Source organism: Ixodes scapularis, unplaced genomic scaffold (genome assembly GCF_016920785.2).
Source record: "Ixodes scapularis isolate PalLabHiFi unplaced genomic scaffold, ASM1692078v2 PGA_scaffold12__126_contigs__length_90152505, whole genome shotgun sequence".
Lineage (NCBI taxonomy): Eukaryota > Metazoa > Arthropoda > Arachnida > Ixodida > Ixodidae > Ixodes > Ixodes scapularis.
In genome coordinates, this window is record NW_024609838.1 from 32,346,152 (window position 1) to 32,363,651 (window position 17,500).

Genomic DNA, 17,500 nt, shown 5'->3' on the forward strand with positions numbered 1-17,500 from the left:
AACTGCGGCAACAGCCAGGCGGCTGAAGACAGTCAAACTGCTGCGTTTCCATTAGGAAGACTTGTGTCTCGCCGAATTTGGCGGACGGTGTTCATGCGACACTTTGACGTCGTGCAACACTACATTCTCACCAAATTTGACAGAGAAATTTGTCTTCTCGGCTTAGCAAGGAAATTTTCAAGCTACATTTAATCCTTTCATGGTCACTGACGTACCTGTACGTCAGCGCAGGAGCGTTCCGCATGGTTGCTGACATACCAATATGTCTGCGACTGCTCATTCAAAAATTTGCGCCTCTGCTTGAACGGGCGGGTTCGCGGGGACGTGCTGCCATCTGGTGGGTTTGTAAGGAACTACGACCACATAACTACGGTCGTGTTTGTTTTGGCGCGGCCCTGAGTCGGATGACAGCTCGATATCCCACAAACAACTGGAAACCAGCTCGGTTCAGAGTCCGGAGTCTGACACACAGCCGCACCGTCTGCTAGATCGTCTGAGAAGCGGGCGCGTCAAAGTTTTAGTCTTTTTTGTTTTGTTCAGCCTCCAACGAGTGTGCCGCAGATGTTTTGAACCGTGTGTACTATTTATTTTAAGTCTTACATTATTTTATGCAACAATAAACTAGTGTATGCTCTTTGCTATCGCATCGAGTAAAAAGAACCCGACCAGGGGGCGCGTCTCTGTCGCAGGATCCGCTGCAAAACCTTGCCTATGACTGCCATTGCCATAAAAGCACCGTTGCATTTATTGCGGGCATGACAATAGGGACAGAACCATCCCCACTCTTGCTGACGAAGCTGTACCGAGCTCGAGTAAAAGAGTTTACTGCATGCACTGAGCCAAACAGCAAAGAGAACATGTGTCACCAAGAGGGTTGAGGATATTTGGGCTCAAGTAACTGTCATGCTACATTAATATGAACAATGCTAATACGGACACCCCACTGTGTAGACGTTTCCGGGGATGAACTGGGTAAATACAGTTGCCGACCGATTTTTCGGACGCTGATTTTCCAGACACATCAGATTTTTCGGACGTTTGTGCCAAACCATCACTCACCCCCTAGAGTTAATGTAAACATTGACCAAAATTTCGGACACCATAAAGCTTATCGCTCGATATTTCTGACATAATTTGCGTGATTTCCTGAGTTTACAGCCACAAAACAGCGGCGGCGAGCTTAGTCACTGCTTTTTTGGTTGTTTTGATTTTGCCCTACAGCCTCAACACCATGAACAAGCTGGGTTGAGACTATAGTCAGGTTTTCCGGTTCCACTATAGCCAACATGGCCGCCGTTTGCCCATTCTAATGTCTCTTCCACTTCTTCTCGTGGTCAGCGTTTTTCGAATGCGACTGCAGAAAGAGCGGCCGCCTGCCGTTCTTGTGGTCTTTCAGCGTGAAGGTTTTTGCTGATAGCCTCAGTATTGAAGCGAGGTTGGTGGACTAATTGTTGTCGACAAATGGTGCCAAATGGCGCCAAGCTCAACTTTGCTGTTTGTGCCTTGCACTGTGATCAAACAGATCAACAAACAAGTGAAAAGTGAACAATATACAGTATAGACCACTTACAATGTAACCGCTTATAGTGCAGGACCGGGTACAATGCGGCTTTTTTAAACCACCAGTTCGCCTCCCATAGAACTCCATGTAATTATATACCGCTTAAAATGCAGGCGCGCGAAGGGAAATACCGGTTATAGTGCGGTTTCTGGAACAGCCCGCCGACCGCCCAGCGCAGCGAGCACGCTTCCGTGTGCGACACTACATAACGGCGCTAGCCGCAAGCAACACTCGCGGGGCAAGGAGGTCGCTCGAAGAAGCGGGGAGAAGCGAAGAGAGAGGCTTCAGTTGCCATAGCGATGGAGGGACGCACGCACGTGTAGATCACGTGCGTGCGTCCCTCCACTGCGTTGGATGGTTGCAAACAACCGCAACGACAGACCAATCGCAGGTCCAAGAAAAGTGTTCGCGTGCATTGCGGGCCGGCTTCTTCTATCAGCAAACATGGCGTCGGTTGTGATCCTCGACGTAGACGGCGTGGCGGAACCTCATTGTTCCGCGCAGAAGCGCTATCCTTGACTGTAAATTTTCGTGGTGTGTCGCTATGATAACCCAGCACGTACTAGAATGGAAAATCCAGCTACTCGTGCGGCGATGTCGTGGCGGCACTCTCAAGACGGCAGAAACGCCCGTGTCGTCGTGTTTGTTTACTTCGACTGCAGTGGACCTTTCTAAGCATCTGTGTCCTCGATCATCGCCCAGATTTCTTATTTGGAGCATTTCATGCCTGTGCTCAAGTTGAAGGTATTACTGGCACGTAACGTATAAAGGATGCGAATTTTCAAGCGTTTTCATCACCGGAGAAAAGTGATTAGGGTTAGCGATCCTGAACGCTCGCAATGTCTGTCCGCAACCCGCGACGCCGTTAAAAGGCTGCGCAAGGCAAAAGTCGCTCATTTCTTTCAAAATGTGTGACACACTACTAGTCTGGTGAAATAAAGACTTTCCTCAGACTAAGCTTTATCTTTCATCTAACATAAAATAAATTGTTTTACAAAGGTAGTTGTCTCATGGCATGTATTTTGGCCTGAAAAATTGATGTTTTGGTTATAGCGCGGTACCGCTTATAGTGCGGATTTTCGCGACTCCCGCGACATAGGTTATATGCGGTCTACACTGTAAAAGGGAAGTTGCACAACAACTTAAAATTGGCATGAAGCAAGTGGAAAGTGGCCAATACGCAGCGGAATATGTGCGGAAATTTGATATTTTGGTTGAAATTGATTTTTCAAACTGCTTCATTATTTGGACAATTTCGGGGTCCCCTCCAAGTCCGAAAGATTGGCCGGCGACAGTATATCCACTTTTGTCTAGTTATTGTGGACGATTCACAGTAAGAAGGATTTTATGGGGGGCGGGAATGAAACTGTCTATAGTAACACAACACTGTATTATGCAGAGGAATAGTTCAATCACGCTTAAGGAAATTCCAAAATAAAAGTAGATGAAAGAGAACCTATGAACCCCTCTTCGTTGTACAGTGATCTCGTCAGAATGACAAAGAGTCCCGTGCCCAGCGACGCGTCGCATTTCGAAGCGTCCTATTGGCTACAGCAACTTTTTACTGCTTCCTTACAGCCAAAGCTTATCCCCAACGAAAACAAGAACTGATTCCTGTTCCATGGTTTCCAAATGTGGGGCTTCATTCTCGGTGGAAGACTGCCTCACAGGCACTCCAGTGTATGGGCTTTGCTACCTTTCTGCCAGCCGCACACACCCTACCGTCTTCTTACATGATTAGAGATTAACGTTAACATAAAGAATAGCCAGCCAGAGATAAAAGTCATTTCATGGTCTCCTTATGGCATGCTAAATGTGAAAGGTCTCCTCTGGAACCTAGTTTGAAAACCACTGAGGATGCCACCACAAATGAGAATGTCATGTCGACATGACACCATAGTGATCGGCCGATGACATTATACGCACCTTCCACTCATCCTCGTACTGGGACAGGTAGCCGATCTCGTAGGACACCTGAAGTTTTCGGTTTTCGGCCTGCTCCGCCGGAGGGCTCCAATCGACAGTGATGCTGCGCTCCGTGACAGCGCTCCGCCTAAACTCCGTGGGCTCAGAAATTTTCACTGTGGGGCAACAAAAAAGAAAACAAAATGACTCCTCACCTTGCCACGCCGAACTAACTTACAACGGGCGAAAGTTACGCGGTAAAATTTAAAAATTTACAAAGAGGAGCCAATCTAGGCGCGACGGTCAGGAATTCAGGAAGGCCTTAAAATTGCAAGAACTGTTAAGCCCCAGCTTCTGTAAGAGGACAGTACTCTGCCTGCCCTCCTCTCTCAACAGGCAGGAGCGGTAAAGGTGGGAAAGCAGAGATCAAAGGAAGATTGAACTCCCAAAAGTCACTAAATGAGCTACGCTTGTAATATCGGCACTCCGTTCCCCGATATTGTTGTGGGCGCCGCCATCTTGGTGCTTGAGCAGTGCAGATGCAACTGCCGATACTAACAATTCAAAAGTGCAACTTCCTCAGCATTAGATTCGGTGTTAAGAAGTGTAATATTGCCTTGCTCTGTCACAAACTGTTTAAACATTTGTGGAGGGCGGAAAAGAATTTCCTGCGATTTCAGATAAAGCTTCAGATAACTGGCAACCATGATTTTAAGCCCCAAGAAGGGTAAGTGTCGTTAGTCTGAAGCATAGCTTATTTAGTGGCTCCAACGTTCCGATCTCAGAGTCAACGTCTCCAGATAGGAGCCTGTTTCAAAATACAACAAAAAATATAACAATACAAAATTTTTTTTTTTTTTTTTTTTTTTTTTTTTTGCATGGAGTTTATTTATTGTTGTATATATCCAGTCCACTCACTAAAAAAGAAACGGTTTTCGGGGAGTTCAGTGTCCCTTTATGGAAGGACCACGAGGCTTCGTGAACTCCCTGCTCGGATATCAAACTCGTTAGAACGAGTTCGGTCTCATTACATTCCTTTTTTCGCGAAGAAAGCGAAAGTGGACACCACCCAGCAGACGCTGCACCAATAGACCTTATGCATTTTTGGTGCTGCCTGTCGGCATGTTGCCAGAAATACCGGGATGCAAGCCTCAAAGATGGCAGCCTCTTTGTCTGCGTTTCGACCCAATTCTGGATTGTTGGTTTAAAAAAGGACATTCTTGCAGGCTGACATTTGACAAGGTCTGTTAAAGATCACAGTATCCAATGGTCAAGTGTTCGTTAAATTCCTTGCTTTTAAACTAGCGAAAAGTATTACTAAGGAGGGACACTACCTGGGAAAGTCAAGTTTTGAACCGCTCACTCAATCGGCGTGATATTTGCAGGTGGTGTTTGTAGACTTATAGAAGTTGGTCATGCAGAGTTTCACCCCTGTGAACCAATTTTACGAGGTACTATACCCCCAGAACAAAGTAAAGCATAGCTTTGCATAGAATCTTCTCAATGAATCTACGGTATCTTTGAGAAATGGTGTAGATAACCACATATTTTTCTGGTGGAATGGATACTGGAATACCTGCTGCCAGTTACTATGAAAATTTCAGGAAACATGCCTTTTCCAGGTACAAAAATATTTTATGAAAATTTTTTTTTTAACATTTACCAAGTTTAGCAAATTACAATTTTTCATAATAAAGGAACATGAAAATACAAACTCTAAGTTCATAGTAAATAAAATTTCGGCATATAAACTACAAATAGTAAGTCTCTTGATAGTTTAATACTGATATGACAGTTTTATTAAAGTGAAAGTTATGCTAAAAAGTGGAACGAAGAAAAACATGTTTCAAAATGCTCAAACTCTATGTTTTCTTTAGCATCAGAGGACTGTAAATAATTTATAAAAAAATAACTATGCCGTGTAAACAAATGAAACCTGGGAATACTCTCTAGATGTTGGTGCATGTAAATGTGCCATTTTTCAGAATCGGCCTTTTTTGCAGCAATTTCTTATTCCTGGGTAACGTATCCCTTAAACAAAAAAAGAGCTATAAGACGCGTTCCGCCAATTTCGGGGTTCATTATACAAATGCGCAGCTTCACGATTTTGCCGTACAAGGCGCTACTTACTGTTGGGCAGGAGTGCAGGGATCAGAAGTGATGTAAGCCTGGCGACACCGGGAAACATTTCGTATCAAGAAAAAAGCCCGACGGAGGAAATTCCTTAAAGAGATTCGTGCAGATCAGCGAATCTTAGAGTCCGAATGCGAACGCTGCCTCAGAGGCACTCAAGCTCGACGAGAAACGCATGAACAGGTAGGTTGCCGCGTCGCTGCGATCTAGATGCATTGCTTTCTGAGCGGCCCCCTACTGCGTCCCAAAAATAAGTATGGCGCACCGCCATCCTTGAGGCAGTTCGAATCATGTTTGCGATAGATGGCGCTGCAACTATGAATGAGTTGTATTATCCGACACTGCCATGGCTTGGGCATGCACTCCAGGCGTCTATTAGACACAAGGACTGCGTCGACGTTGGGCGCAAACTCTGCTCAGCCTGTACAGAAAACGAGCGTTGCGTCGGCGTTCGGCAAGGACTTGGATCTAATCGCATGCTTTGCGCCCAAAAAACGACGACCGCCAACGTTGCTCGACGGAGTCTCGAAAGGAGACTGTTCGAAACAGAGCACGGGCAACAGTGCAAAAACGTACGGATCTCCAGGTGGTCGTAGGTGTAGGACCAGTTGCGAGAGCCCAGTGCGTTCCATCCGGTCAGGATGAAGTGGAACCTCGGGGCCTCCTTGCGGTACAGCGGCTTGTCGCTCAGGTTCCACGTGCACGACGACGGCGTTCTGAGCTCCTTGGTCGTGGGGCACTCTCGATAGGAACCCTCGCGCGACCTGGAACGCACAATTGGATACGACACGAGGTCAGGAAAACGCCTTCACATTATCTTCACCCTTGCATAGAGCAAATTAAGGAAGTTGGTCATCTGCCCTCGACGGAAAACATTTTCTGTTGTCAAATGCTTGTTCACGTACGAATGATTGTTTGAATGAGTAAATAAAACAATCCTGGCAACTATAAAGCTTATCAGTTATCCACAACTCCATTCGCTATGCAGATCGTAAGTAATAACTATGAAACCAATATTTGCCGCACAAACACTCGTTTGAAGAAGCACCTGCTTGCAGAAAGCTTAATACGAGAATATTTTGGCAATGCTAACTTATTACCCAATTAACTTTGGGTATGCAACCTTACCCAATGTTTCATTTGCACTAGCTTTGCAGAAACAAAATGTCGGCTAACTCTGCGGTTATTCGTCAGGTTGTGTGACAAGTGACTAGAAGATACGAGAGGCGATGACAAAATATGCACACATACACCATCTCCAATATTTTCCAGATGGTGTATGTGTAGGTACTTTCCCAAGCTCGGTGTTAGAGCGCTTTTTAACTATATACATATCTCTGCAGCTCACTCTGCAAGATGAGCGCAAGTGATTAGAGCTCTTGGCCGTCCTCGGCACACTTTCACGATGATGTGTATATATAAACAGGCCGGAAATAAACAGGCCGGAAACGCTACTGCAAAACTCCCGGATCGGAACAATCAAACTACTCACTCTATCGGTCTAAACATCTCTCGCAGAGTGTAATTGGACCTGACGCTCGCTTCTGGAATCCTCCACGAGCACGTCAGGTTCCTATAGAGGTAGCTGATGCACTTGAAGTCCTCCACTTGCGACGGTTTCTCTGCAAACAACGTAAGAGAATGTTACCTCGATGGACAGCTGCATTGGTTCCGCGCATTCTTAAACGGGGCAAGAGTGACGTGACACGCAGTAAGATCAGCTTTCGAAGTGCCCCGCGTTTGTCTTTTTTGCCCGTACGCACCAGCCTTAGAAATGCGACCTCCTATTCCAAGGTGGTAGGCTGCACTTGAAAATCAAACAAAGTGGCGTACACTGATCCGGGTAGCGTAAGGAAACAAAAATACACCAACAGGACTAAAATGTCAGGCAGGTGCCACAGTTGTCCCACCACCAGCACGGGCTTCCCATCTTCAACTGGCATCTCGTCCGCTCCGAGCCCGTTTGCACAGCCAAAACACAACGAAACGCCACGAGTGTGCGGTGGCAGTTGGGCATTTGGAGTGCAAGTTTGTCTGCTTCTTTTGCGGGGGGTTGTGGTGACGAAAGAACGCTGAGCTCAGAGTGGCTCTGATTAAAGGATAGTGGGTGAACCTCAAGGCAGCTTGCACCGAGGTCTACCCACTATCCTTGAATCAGAGCCAATCAGAGCTCGGCTAACTGTCGTCACCACAACCCCTGCAAAAGAAGCAGACGAACTTGCGCTTCGCACTGGAAAGGGGATCCTCTGCCGTCTTCATCCTGTCAGCGAATCCAGAGCGGACAGGGGACACTTTATTTTTCATTCTCTTACACGGTCCCCAAATCAAAATCTGTCAGCGAATCTAGTGTTGTACAAACGAGACCAAGTGGAGCACAAAAGGTACAAATTCTCGTCCTGCCGAATCTGTTTTAGCACGAGGCCTTTTATGTCTCCTCTCCACCGTCGGAACGCATTCTTGGACCAGAGTTGTTGTGGCGCGACCGCAAAGGCGGATGACCTACCTCCGACGGTGACTAACGTTGCGCAGACGTGGAGGGTGCGGTCGGGGACCCTCAGGTTGCAGTAGTAGGTCCCGGTGTCGCTGTACTCGGCACTGTCCTTGCGGAACAGGATGGACGAGTGCCCGTAGATGAGCCGGTCTTGGGGCACGTAGCTGTCGTTGAACTTGAGCGCGAGATGACTGCCATTCACTTCGTACGTCGTGTTGCCGCCGAAGAGGCTGGGCAGCGAGAACTTGGACACGGTCAGGGTGCAGTTCAGCACCAGGGGGTCTCCCACTTTCAGGCTGAAGTCCCTGGGCATGTCTGTAGAAGAAGAACTTCGTTTTTTTTCCATTCAAGCACACAAATGGCAGAAGCGAGGGCAAGAAATACCAGATTACAGTGAAATCTCGTTCCAACGAATGCCACCTTAACAAAGTTTTGAGAAATTACGAAAATTTTGAAAATCCCCTCCCAAACGCCTATACTAGCAATGTAAAAAATATTTCAATATTACAAAATTCAAAATAATGAACACTTCATAGTAACGTACGTAATTTATGCGCTCTCATATGTGAGCAACACCTCACTATTACGAATTGATAGTGTGAAATTCGGCCACTTCGTGGCATGGGCGCCTCCAACCGACAATTACCATCATCATTAGACACATTTGATATGCAGCATATACTGCGTCCGTTGTATCACCGTGCAGCTGTTGTTTTCTTTTATCGTGTTGCGAAGTGAACCCGCAATGAGTTTTGAGAGCGGCAAGAAGAAGCGGAAGCTATTTTTGCTACAAGATAACGTTGACATTCTTCGCGAAGTGGATGGCGGCAAGAAACAAATAGAGGTTTCCCAAGGACGTGGCATTGCCCCGTCGTCTGTTGCAACGATACTGTAAGATCACAAAAAGATAACTGAGTCAGATCATCGACGGCATCGAATCGTTCATGCTGCAGCGCTCGTCTTGCACCCGCCAAACGAAGACGACAGATGTTTTCAAATAAATATACAGTGAGCATTTGCGTGTTGCATTTTGTGCGGCTGTCAGCATGGATACATTAGCTGATGTCCTCATTGCAAAGGTGGGTAAATCTGCAAGTTTTTCTTTATTACAATATTTCAAAATAACGAATTACAATTGGCAGTCCCACGATATATGTTATACCGAGATTTCACTGTAACAGCTTGACGAAGCCCCCTTGCTTCCATCTGCACATTTGTAGACGTTGAGCGTCGTGGAATTACGCAAATATGATAGAGGGTCTCTCTTTATGCCGTGTCCTTCCCGTAAGAGGTAACCCACCCTAAACCAAAAACTACTAGTGCGAAATGCTGCGCAAATGCGTCCGTTACGATCCAAAAATGCCTTTTCGTATATTAGAAACGGCCCAAGAGACTACCCTATGTGTTTAAAGCATTATGGCGAGTCTTTCTACACAGCCGTACCCCCGCCTGTTACGAGCTGGAAATACTTTGTCATACATAAAAAATGGCCCAAGAAACTGCTCCGTATGTTTAACGCCATGTTTTTATATGACATGCGAGTACCCGTAAACCTAACTTTACTTTGCCATACTCCGTTTCAAGTCTGGAAGGACCGCAGAGGACGCTACTAGCCATCAAAGCCAATCCAACGCCATGAGAGTGTTGGCATTTGGGAGGGGTGCAACGATGTGCAGGGCACGCAGTCACGCGACACATTGACAGTGCTGGATTGGCTGGAACGGCTTGCAGTGTCTGCTGCAGTCCATTGTTAGGTGTGACGGACTAGAGTAAAACACGAATCCAGGCAAATCAAAGGCTCATTCGCAGAAGTAGCTCTTCTCTTTAGCAAAGACAACTGGGAGATACATACTTCACCAAGTGACCAGCTAAAACAAGGAAGACAGAGAAACCAAAATGTGCTGCAAAACTCACCTCCAGAGATGGGAGAGAAGATAGAACGGCAGGCTAGCAGCCATACTCGTGGACACAAGCAGAGCAGGACAAAGAAGCTCGCCGTGAGACATTGCGTCCAGGACATCTCGGACTCGTGCTGGTTGGCGCCCCTCGCCCTATGAGCGGAGGCACTCTAGTCCCCTGCCGCCAATCACGCGCCTGGCGTGCACGCCGGGGAAGCATCCATCACGCCGAGCACCTCACACGGTTCTCGATGGTTCTGCATAAGGTAAAGAGATAGAAGAGTCTCAGTCGCAGCAATTACAACAGTTGTGGATCTCCCTATACTTTGTTTCATACGTGAAAACTACTGGACTGACTGCAAAAGACCAGATTGATTGTTAGTTTCATTTATCCCGATGGCACTCTACATGGTTTCATGTGGTCGTTAGTATGCAGAAACAAGAAAAAACGAATGGCATACTCTACCATAAATGCTGTGCATCCAGACATAACCGAGGAAGCTACAGAAATACAGAACAAGTTGTGTTGAAAAAAAACAACAAAAAACTATAAGCTTTTAGGCACTGCACAATAAACAAACACACCTCACATTCCCAGACAGTCAGATGCTCTCAATACGCCACCTTCAACTACAGCGTTCCATACTCCAGCTTGGCAGACGCAGCTGGTGCCGTGCAGTTACAAGAAATCGGCGGTTCTCAAATGGGGCTCCACGAACCCTTTGAGGTCCCCGGGCGCCTATTTAGCCCCGAACCCTCGGTCATTGGTCAAGCTGAGCAATAAAACATTTTTTTTATTGATGCTGGCTGTTCCAGAAAGTTGAAAAACCAAACCATTTGTGCCGAGTGAGTAAGGTTGATTATTCTTCGTGTCAGGACTTCAAAGTCGGTTTGCACACATTTCGTTTTTCTCGCTTACCCTTTTGTAATTTTCGTAGTCGTTCAATACGCCACCCCACTCCCCACCACTCCCCTACGGGTAGGGTCCCCCATCACTTCTGCCAATCCAGAAGGGTTCCCCGAAACGTCAAAGTTTAAGAATCACCACAGTAGATGCTTCACCTTGAGTGTAAGCCTTCTGCCTCTGATAACACTTTGTCACATGGGCAGCCAGAGTGAGTGCATGCTGCACTGGTTGCCTTCTACTGGGTGCCTACTGGGTGCTTAACCTCTCACTGTCTATATAGGTTCCACCAGTCGGTCACACTGCACATCCAGGCGCCCCCAAGCAGCAATGTTCATTCTGCAACTCCGCTTGTTTACAAACACTGACCCCCACAAGGTTAAGGGTAGCCCCGCCCACTCGCCAACCCACCTCCTTCCGTAAGGTACGCACACGTACGTGATCACGGTAGGCCCGTTCCTGCCACCGACAGGGTTCACAGCAGGCCTAGCAGGACATGCCAATTTTCCCCGAGGTGAATAACATCCGTCGGAATGCTGCCCTTCCGATAAGTCGGCTCCGGCGTCACGGGCTCCGATGCAAAAACGGCAGGCACAAACTGCCCAAGGGAAGGCCACGGCCTTGTGGTAAGGCGGGCGAGAAGCCAACCTCTCCGGACCCCTTTCCCAAACCCGTTCCACCTGTTACCTCCTCCGAAACTTCCTCGAGTAATTCCACTGGCTCTCTTTTCCTCCCCCTCGCCCTCCCTGGAGACCCGTCTTGCCATGGCACACATTTTACGAGCATGCCTCCGGGACCCCCGCCCCTTTTTCTATATGCCTGGGCGGCAGGGTCGTAAAAAAAGGTTTCTGTAAAACTAACTGTCGAGGCGAGGCTACCACTTGTCTTTAGTTACATAGACAAAACAGGCTGTTTCATAATGAGGTCATGTACAGGGCCAACTGTGGTGGCAAGGTCATTTGCAAGACACGTTAGCTTCCGTCCGAAACGTTTCTTAAAGCGTCTTGGTGAAGTGCGACACTTTGGAAGTCGCAATTTCAAATGTGTCCGCGACCTTGAACCTGTTATCTGCCAGTACATGAAATGTTGTATAGTGCGACTCATACAGAGTGTGGAATGCAGAGCGCAAGTTTGTCTGCTTCCGGCAGAGGGGTTGCAGTGACGTCGGAACACTGAGCTCAGACTGGAAGGTTAGTGGGTAGATCAAGGCAGCTAGCATTGAGGTCTACCCACTATTCTTCAAACAGAGCCAATCGGAGCTTGGCATTGTGATGTCACTGCAACCCCTGAGCAAGAAGCAGACAAACTTGTGCTCCGCATTAGTTCCTGTGTACAGTGCCAAAATAAATATCGAGGACTACATGCAGAGGCGTCTCTAGGGTGAGAGCCCTATATACTGGGACAGTTTGGCCGAAGGGCGGAACCTGTCGCCCGCTAGAACAAGCGGACTTTACGATAACACAAAATGAAGGATTTTGCTTATGGCCACTCTATTTATGTATGCTAGTCCAAATGTGCAGTTAGGAATTGTTTTATAAACACAATTTCTTGTACTCTCACATTGTGTTATCCCTGCAATTGGTCACTATATTCAAGCACTAACCATCCTTTATTGATCTCTAAAAACGTAACTTACAAATAAGCTTTATTTCTTTTGGTTTTAAATCGAAAGTAGGCTTTCTCAAACAAAAATTAATTTGGCGTTGAGCACAAGGGTTTGCAGCACCTCTCCTTGATGGCGCCCGTCACGGCACTGAATTTGAGAGGTGGTAATTTTTGAGACCTAATATTATAACTATTCAAAATTCATTTTTCACAAAAGAGGAATAAGTTTAAGCTCATATAAGTTTGAGATTGTAAAAGATAAGTAAGTTTGAGCTGCTATGTGTGCAACACCAAAAACACTTACATTAGCGATAAACACTTCTATTACAATGGTGGGTCACAGCATACCTTGCACGCCTAATCCAGAGTACGTTTGAAATTCGATAACACACAAAGGCAGAGGCCACTTCCTGGTTGCTTTACTTCCAGCTGTAGTCGCTGGACCCCCCCCTATCAAGATCTTCAAAAGAGCGCCAAACTCTCCCAGTATAAAGGGCTCCGATTAGGGTCAGCAGCGCCCTAATTGAGGGCCCCCCGACTCCTACCATTCGGCATCCACTTCTGGCAGCGGTATCCCTCGTGACAAGTGCCTTTCGATTCAGATGACGACAAGGACATAAACCTTTCATCGAAGAGCGACAGCGAGGCCACTTAAGTGTTTTACTTTAGCTCTGACAACTCGGGTTCTCGTGAAGACATTGTGTCGGCCTGTCGGCACTGGACGAGAATCAATGTGGAAAAGCCTCCCCCCATGCCTCTGCGTTTTCACTAGGCAGGGCATGAACAATGATGTAGCAGGCTATGCAAACTGTTTACACTACTTTGAACTTAAATATAAGTGTATATATATATATATATATAGATATGAACTTGAATATAAAATATAAAGAAATCAATAAATTTGTATAGTTTTTTTTTTTTTAATTATTGAGGTAGGCAAGGGGTTAATGCACCACAGCTCAGAACATGTAGAGCAAAAGTTTGCGCCGCAGAACCCAGATATCCTGGGCGTAATTCCCATGTCTGTCCATTTCTATCAAGATGAGTATGTGTTTGTGCATTACTACTGCGTGATGCACGTTACAGACCAGCAGGCTAGCGGTCGCACTGCACTAGCTAATTTCTCGTCGACAGCTGAGACATTAGATGCCCATTGGGGCTGACGAACATCCCACAGTCTAAACATACACACGACAAACGTTGTCAAACGCGTCATATAATACAATGCAATCATAATTTCCTTTGCCTTTCAATACAATTTAAAAAGGTGATGCAACAATTTTTATACTTTGTACAAATACCGCTTAGAACAGATCCCCAACGTTAATGAGTCATAAAACACGTGTTTGTTTTTCCCCCCACGCAATAGAAACCCCAGAAAAAAATTAAAGAAAAACGAGCAGCGCTCACCCCCTCAACTCGCAGCCAGAACAAGCGGCCACGTGATCTGGAGCCGATTATATTCCACCAATGTTGATCATAGCCACGTGCTAGGGTTGGCAAAGCACAGGACACGCGCTGAGTTCCAGGCATTGTTATGCCTCGGCTAATGTCGTCGTTGCAGCGATTGGACACGGGGCCCCTACCCGAATGCTTCTCAAGCTAGTAATTATCACAAGCCCAAATCGAGTGCCCATGCAATGCTCAGGTCCAATCTGTGAACCGCATTCAAATATAGTCATTGGGGTGTAATGCAATCCCCACGTTATGTCATCAAATTTTGCAAAGGAGAGATTGAATGAAAACGATCGCTTTTGTCCTTGAAATTACACCGTAACAAACGAGCTTCTTGGCCAGTGGTGTTGTATGCAAGTATCCTTGAGCCCCACTAGTGCCAGTAAGCTCGTGTAAAGTGAAAAACATTCCAATTGAATATCGTTGCACCGCTCCTTTAATGCACATCTAAGCCAGCAAGAAAAGAGGCAAACCGTGCCTAACCCCTACACGCCCCGCCGCAGGACGTTCACCCTGTTTACACCCGAACCATCCGAGCAGCCACTGCCGCGATCAAGAGAGGCACCCCTTCTGGATGCTCTCAAAATAAGCGCGCCCAGCCCACATTCCCCCTCGCCCAAATGTCAACGTGCCCCAGACCCAGCCGGCACAAACACGCGAGAAGCGGAGATCACACAGATCCTCCCCTGCTTGCTCGCGAGCAAACATACCCTGACAATACCTGCCTTGCGTCAATGCGAGAAAAAGGGCCAGGGGGGAGCTAGGCTTCCAGAATAGATCTCTGCATGCCATTCGAGCGAGCCCAAACAACAACAGAACCAATGGGGCTCAGTGAGTCTAGGACCAGGGATATGCGAAGCAAGACGACACCAACTCCGAAGAGGCCGTCGGGCGATGCAAGTGCCACCGAATCGAGGCAATGAACCGCTTTCAACTGCAGGAATCTGGATCTGGTCCAGTATAAAGGTTCGAGCCGCCCCACCAATGCGGTGTCTTGACGGAAGGTGTTCAAAGGAGCGGAACCATCCGGAAAGGATGTGGGTGGCGCCGCCCCCTTCCTCGCAACCTTCCAACCTTCGAAGGTTCGACGCTATATTTAGAAATGCAAACATGCAGGGGTACTTTTTTTTTTTTTTTTTTTTTTGAAGAGGGGAGGTCTGCATCCGCTGCCAGAGGGATGCCAGCACACTGCCAGGATGGGTTGGACAGCTTTAGGGTCTTTCCAGCTCGTACTGAATCCTGGAGACATTATGCAGAGCAGAGGCAAGAGTCGTGCACTGTCGCCATGGGCTGGCCGACAGTGATGGATGGATGTGGCCCTCGATGAAAGAAGGAAAGAGGAAGGAAAGGAGATATACTAGAAAGGAAGAGCATTCAGCCAAAAGGCTTTTTAAGTCACACAGTTTTGTGAGATTAATAAGTGATCAATCACGGAAGGCGTTGGGATGGGGGTATACTATACAAGTTAGGTAGCTGCTAATCTTCTTAGCATTTACTTCTCTTCCATTTAGCTCCATTCCTAACTGCACATTGTACATACTCGAATCCAGGGGTCCCCAAACGTGCTGATCTTGAGGAACCCCCATTTCTTTCGACTGGTAACCGACGAGTCCATTCAGGTCTTGACACCAATGTACAGGGTGTCACAAAAGAAACTTTACACGGTCTTCTTTAGCGCAAAAATAAACTAGGCATCGCCGAACGCTCATTCTCTGCCCAAAGGTAGAGCTAGAGGTCACAACCAGATGCCAAAGTTTCAGCCCGATCCGATAACTTAATCAAAAGTTATAAGTGATTTTCTGAAAATTTCAATGGGAAAATGGTGGCCGACGGACTTTTCAAACACATGGGGCTCTATGGCAGTAGAAACCGAAAACGGGCAAAAATGGGCTCCATTTTCCCATTGAAATTTTCAGAAAATCATTTATAACTTTTGATTAAGTTATCGGATCGGGCTGAAACTTTGGCGTCTGGTTGTGACCTCTAGCTCTACCTTTGGGCGGAGAATGAGCGTTCGGCGATGCCTAGTTTATTTTTGCGGTAAAAAAGACCGTGTAAATTTTCTTTTGTGACACCCTGTAGTAGAGCCGTGCAGAAGCCTATAGGCCTTGTAAACATTAATGGACATACAAGGGAGCACTTGGCTCGTTCTTATGCATCAGAAGCGTGGAGGAAACTTGGCAGCCCTTGAGACCCCGTTCGAGAACACATGTTAGAGCATGCAGCATGTTAAAATTGTTCCCTTTTTCTTCTTTTCTTGAAGAATGGGGGTGCAACAGCTCTCAATCCGATTTGAGGTCTTCCAATCTAACAAATTAAGAGAAGAGTAAGTATGACAATACATTTCCACGCCATTTTGTCACTAAATAGCATTGACCATCAGGCAAACACGTGAGCAAAGGTCACGCATCAGTGAGCTCTCCAGTTTGACTTCCTTCAAATCATTATCAATGATTTTAAAGGACCAAAGTTAGCAGCCCCACAACATGGGCAAAACTGCCCTCTACAACAAAAACATGATTCGCTGCACTTCGACGTGGACTTATTTCCCGCCGTCGAAACATCTGCCCAACCGAACCTAACATCTAACAGGTCTGAAAATTTAAGATGAATGTTTATTGGGAAGGAGACCCAAACGTCGCACCCCTAGCAGCTAAATCGAGAACTACCCTGATGAGGACAACAACAACAAAGATAATGTTTGTGTTTTCTGACGCTGTGCTCCGCCCACGTAGCCAAACGTAGCATGTCAGTGTTTGGCTGGGGATGTATCCAATCAGTGAAGCCAAACGAAGATGTAGCACGCACAACTTTTTACTCCATCTTTCCCGACTAAACACGGGGGAAAAATTTGGCACGAGTCACGCCCAATGTTTGCCCAATGCTCAATCGAAAAAGATGAAAGTAAAGAATCCAGTGCACATGCCTGGTGTTGGTAAACACAGAACTCTGGGGAAAACAAGCTGGACATGGCGCCACCTATAGTTCAATCTCCTCGCCGTAGCAAGCTTGCCAAATAAAGTTTACTGAAATGTAAACAACCTGACACCAAAACTACACCCCCCCCCCCCCAAAAAAAAAAAATTGTACATTTTATTAAGTGCAGAAAACTCATCTCCTGATCAATACAAGCAACACACAAAGCTCCAGCCGCTTCTCTACATGAAAAAAAGCTATCTATGAATACTTCTCAATGAAACCACTACAAGGTGCAACCGCCCCCACTCCTGCTTAAAGATTTTTCCTCTCATACCCGGCATTCCCGACCAAGCCCTCTGGAATTCACTCCCTCCAAGGTCCCCCCACTCCTCGTAAAACACCTAGGTCGCCCCTCAAAAGGCCCCACAACCCCACAAAAAGAAAAGGGGAAAAAAAAAAAGAAAAAAAGCAATCAGTCGCTTGACGCTCTACCAATAACGCCATCCGTCACCGCAGGGGGGCGGGTCGATCTCTCCCGGCGCGCGCCGCGCCGGAAACGCTAGGAGCGCCCTTCCGCGGCCACCGCGAAACTCAGCGTGTCGCCGCACTTCAATTTCCGTCACGGAAAG

The 17,500-nt window shown here is 46.9% G+C and overlaps 1 protein-coding gene across 3 annotated transcripts in view; it reads right to left on the reverse strand.

The window, feature by feature from the left end:
- Nucleotides 1–17,500, reverse strand: part of LOC8025354 — a 152,812-nt gene that overhangs the window by 20,004 nt on the left and 115,308 nt on the right. For all 3 annotated transcript variants that reach the window (XM_042289504.1, XM_040218842.3, XM_029988599.4), the window contains exons 3-7: nucleotides 10,005–10,245; nucleotides 8,103–8,405; nucleotides 7,092–7,221; nucleotides 6,176–6,363; nucleotides 3,488–3,642 (exon numbers count right to left, since the gene is read on the reverse strand). In XM_042289504.1, the coding sequence (XP_042145438.1) occupies nucleotides 3,488–3,642; nucleotides 6,176–6,363; nucleotides 7,092–7,221; nucleotides 8,103–8,405; nucleotides 10,005–10,110 (882 nt within the window). In that variant the 5' untranslated portion in view covers nucleotides 10,111–10,245. The remainder of the gene's footprint in view (nucleotides 1–3,487; nucleotides 3,643–6,175; nucleotides 6,364–7,091; nucleotides 7,222–8,102; nucleotides 8,406–10,004; nucleotides 10,246–17,500) is intronic.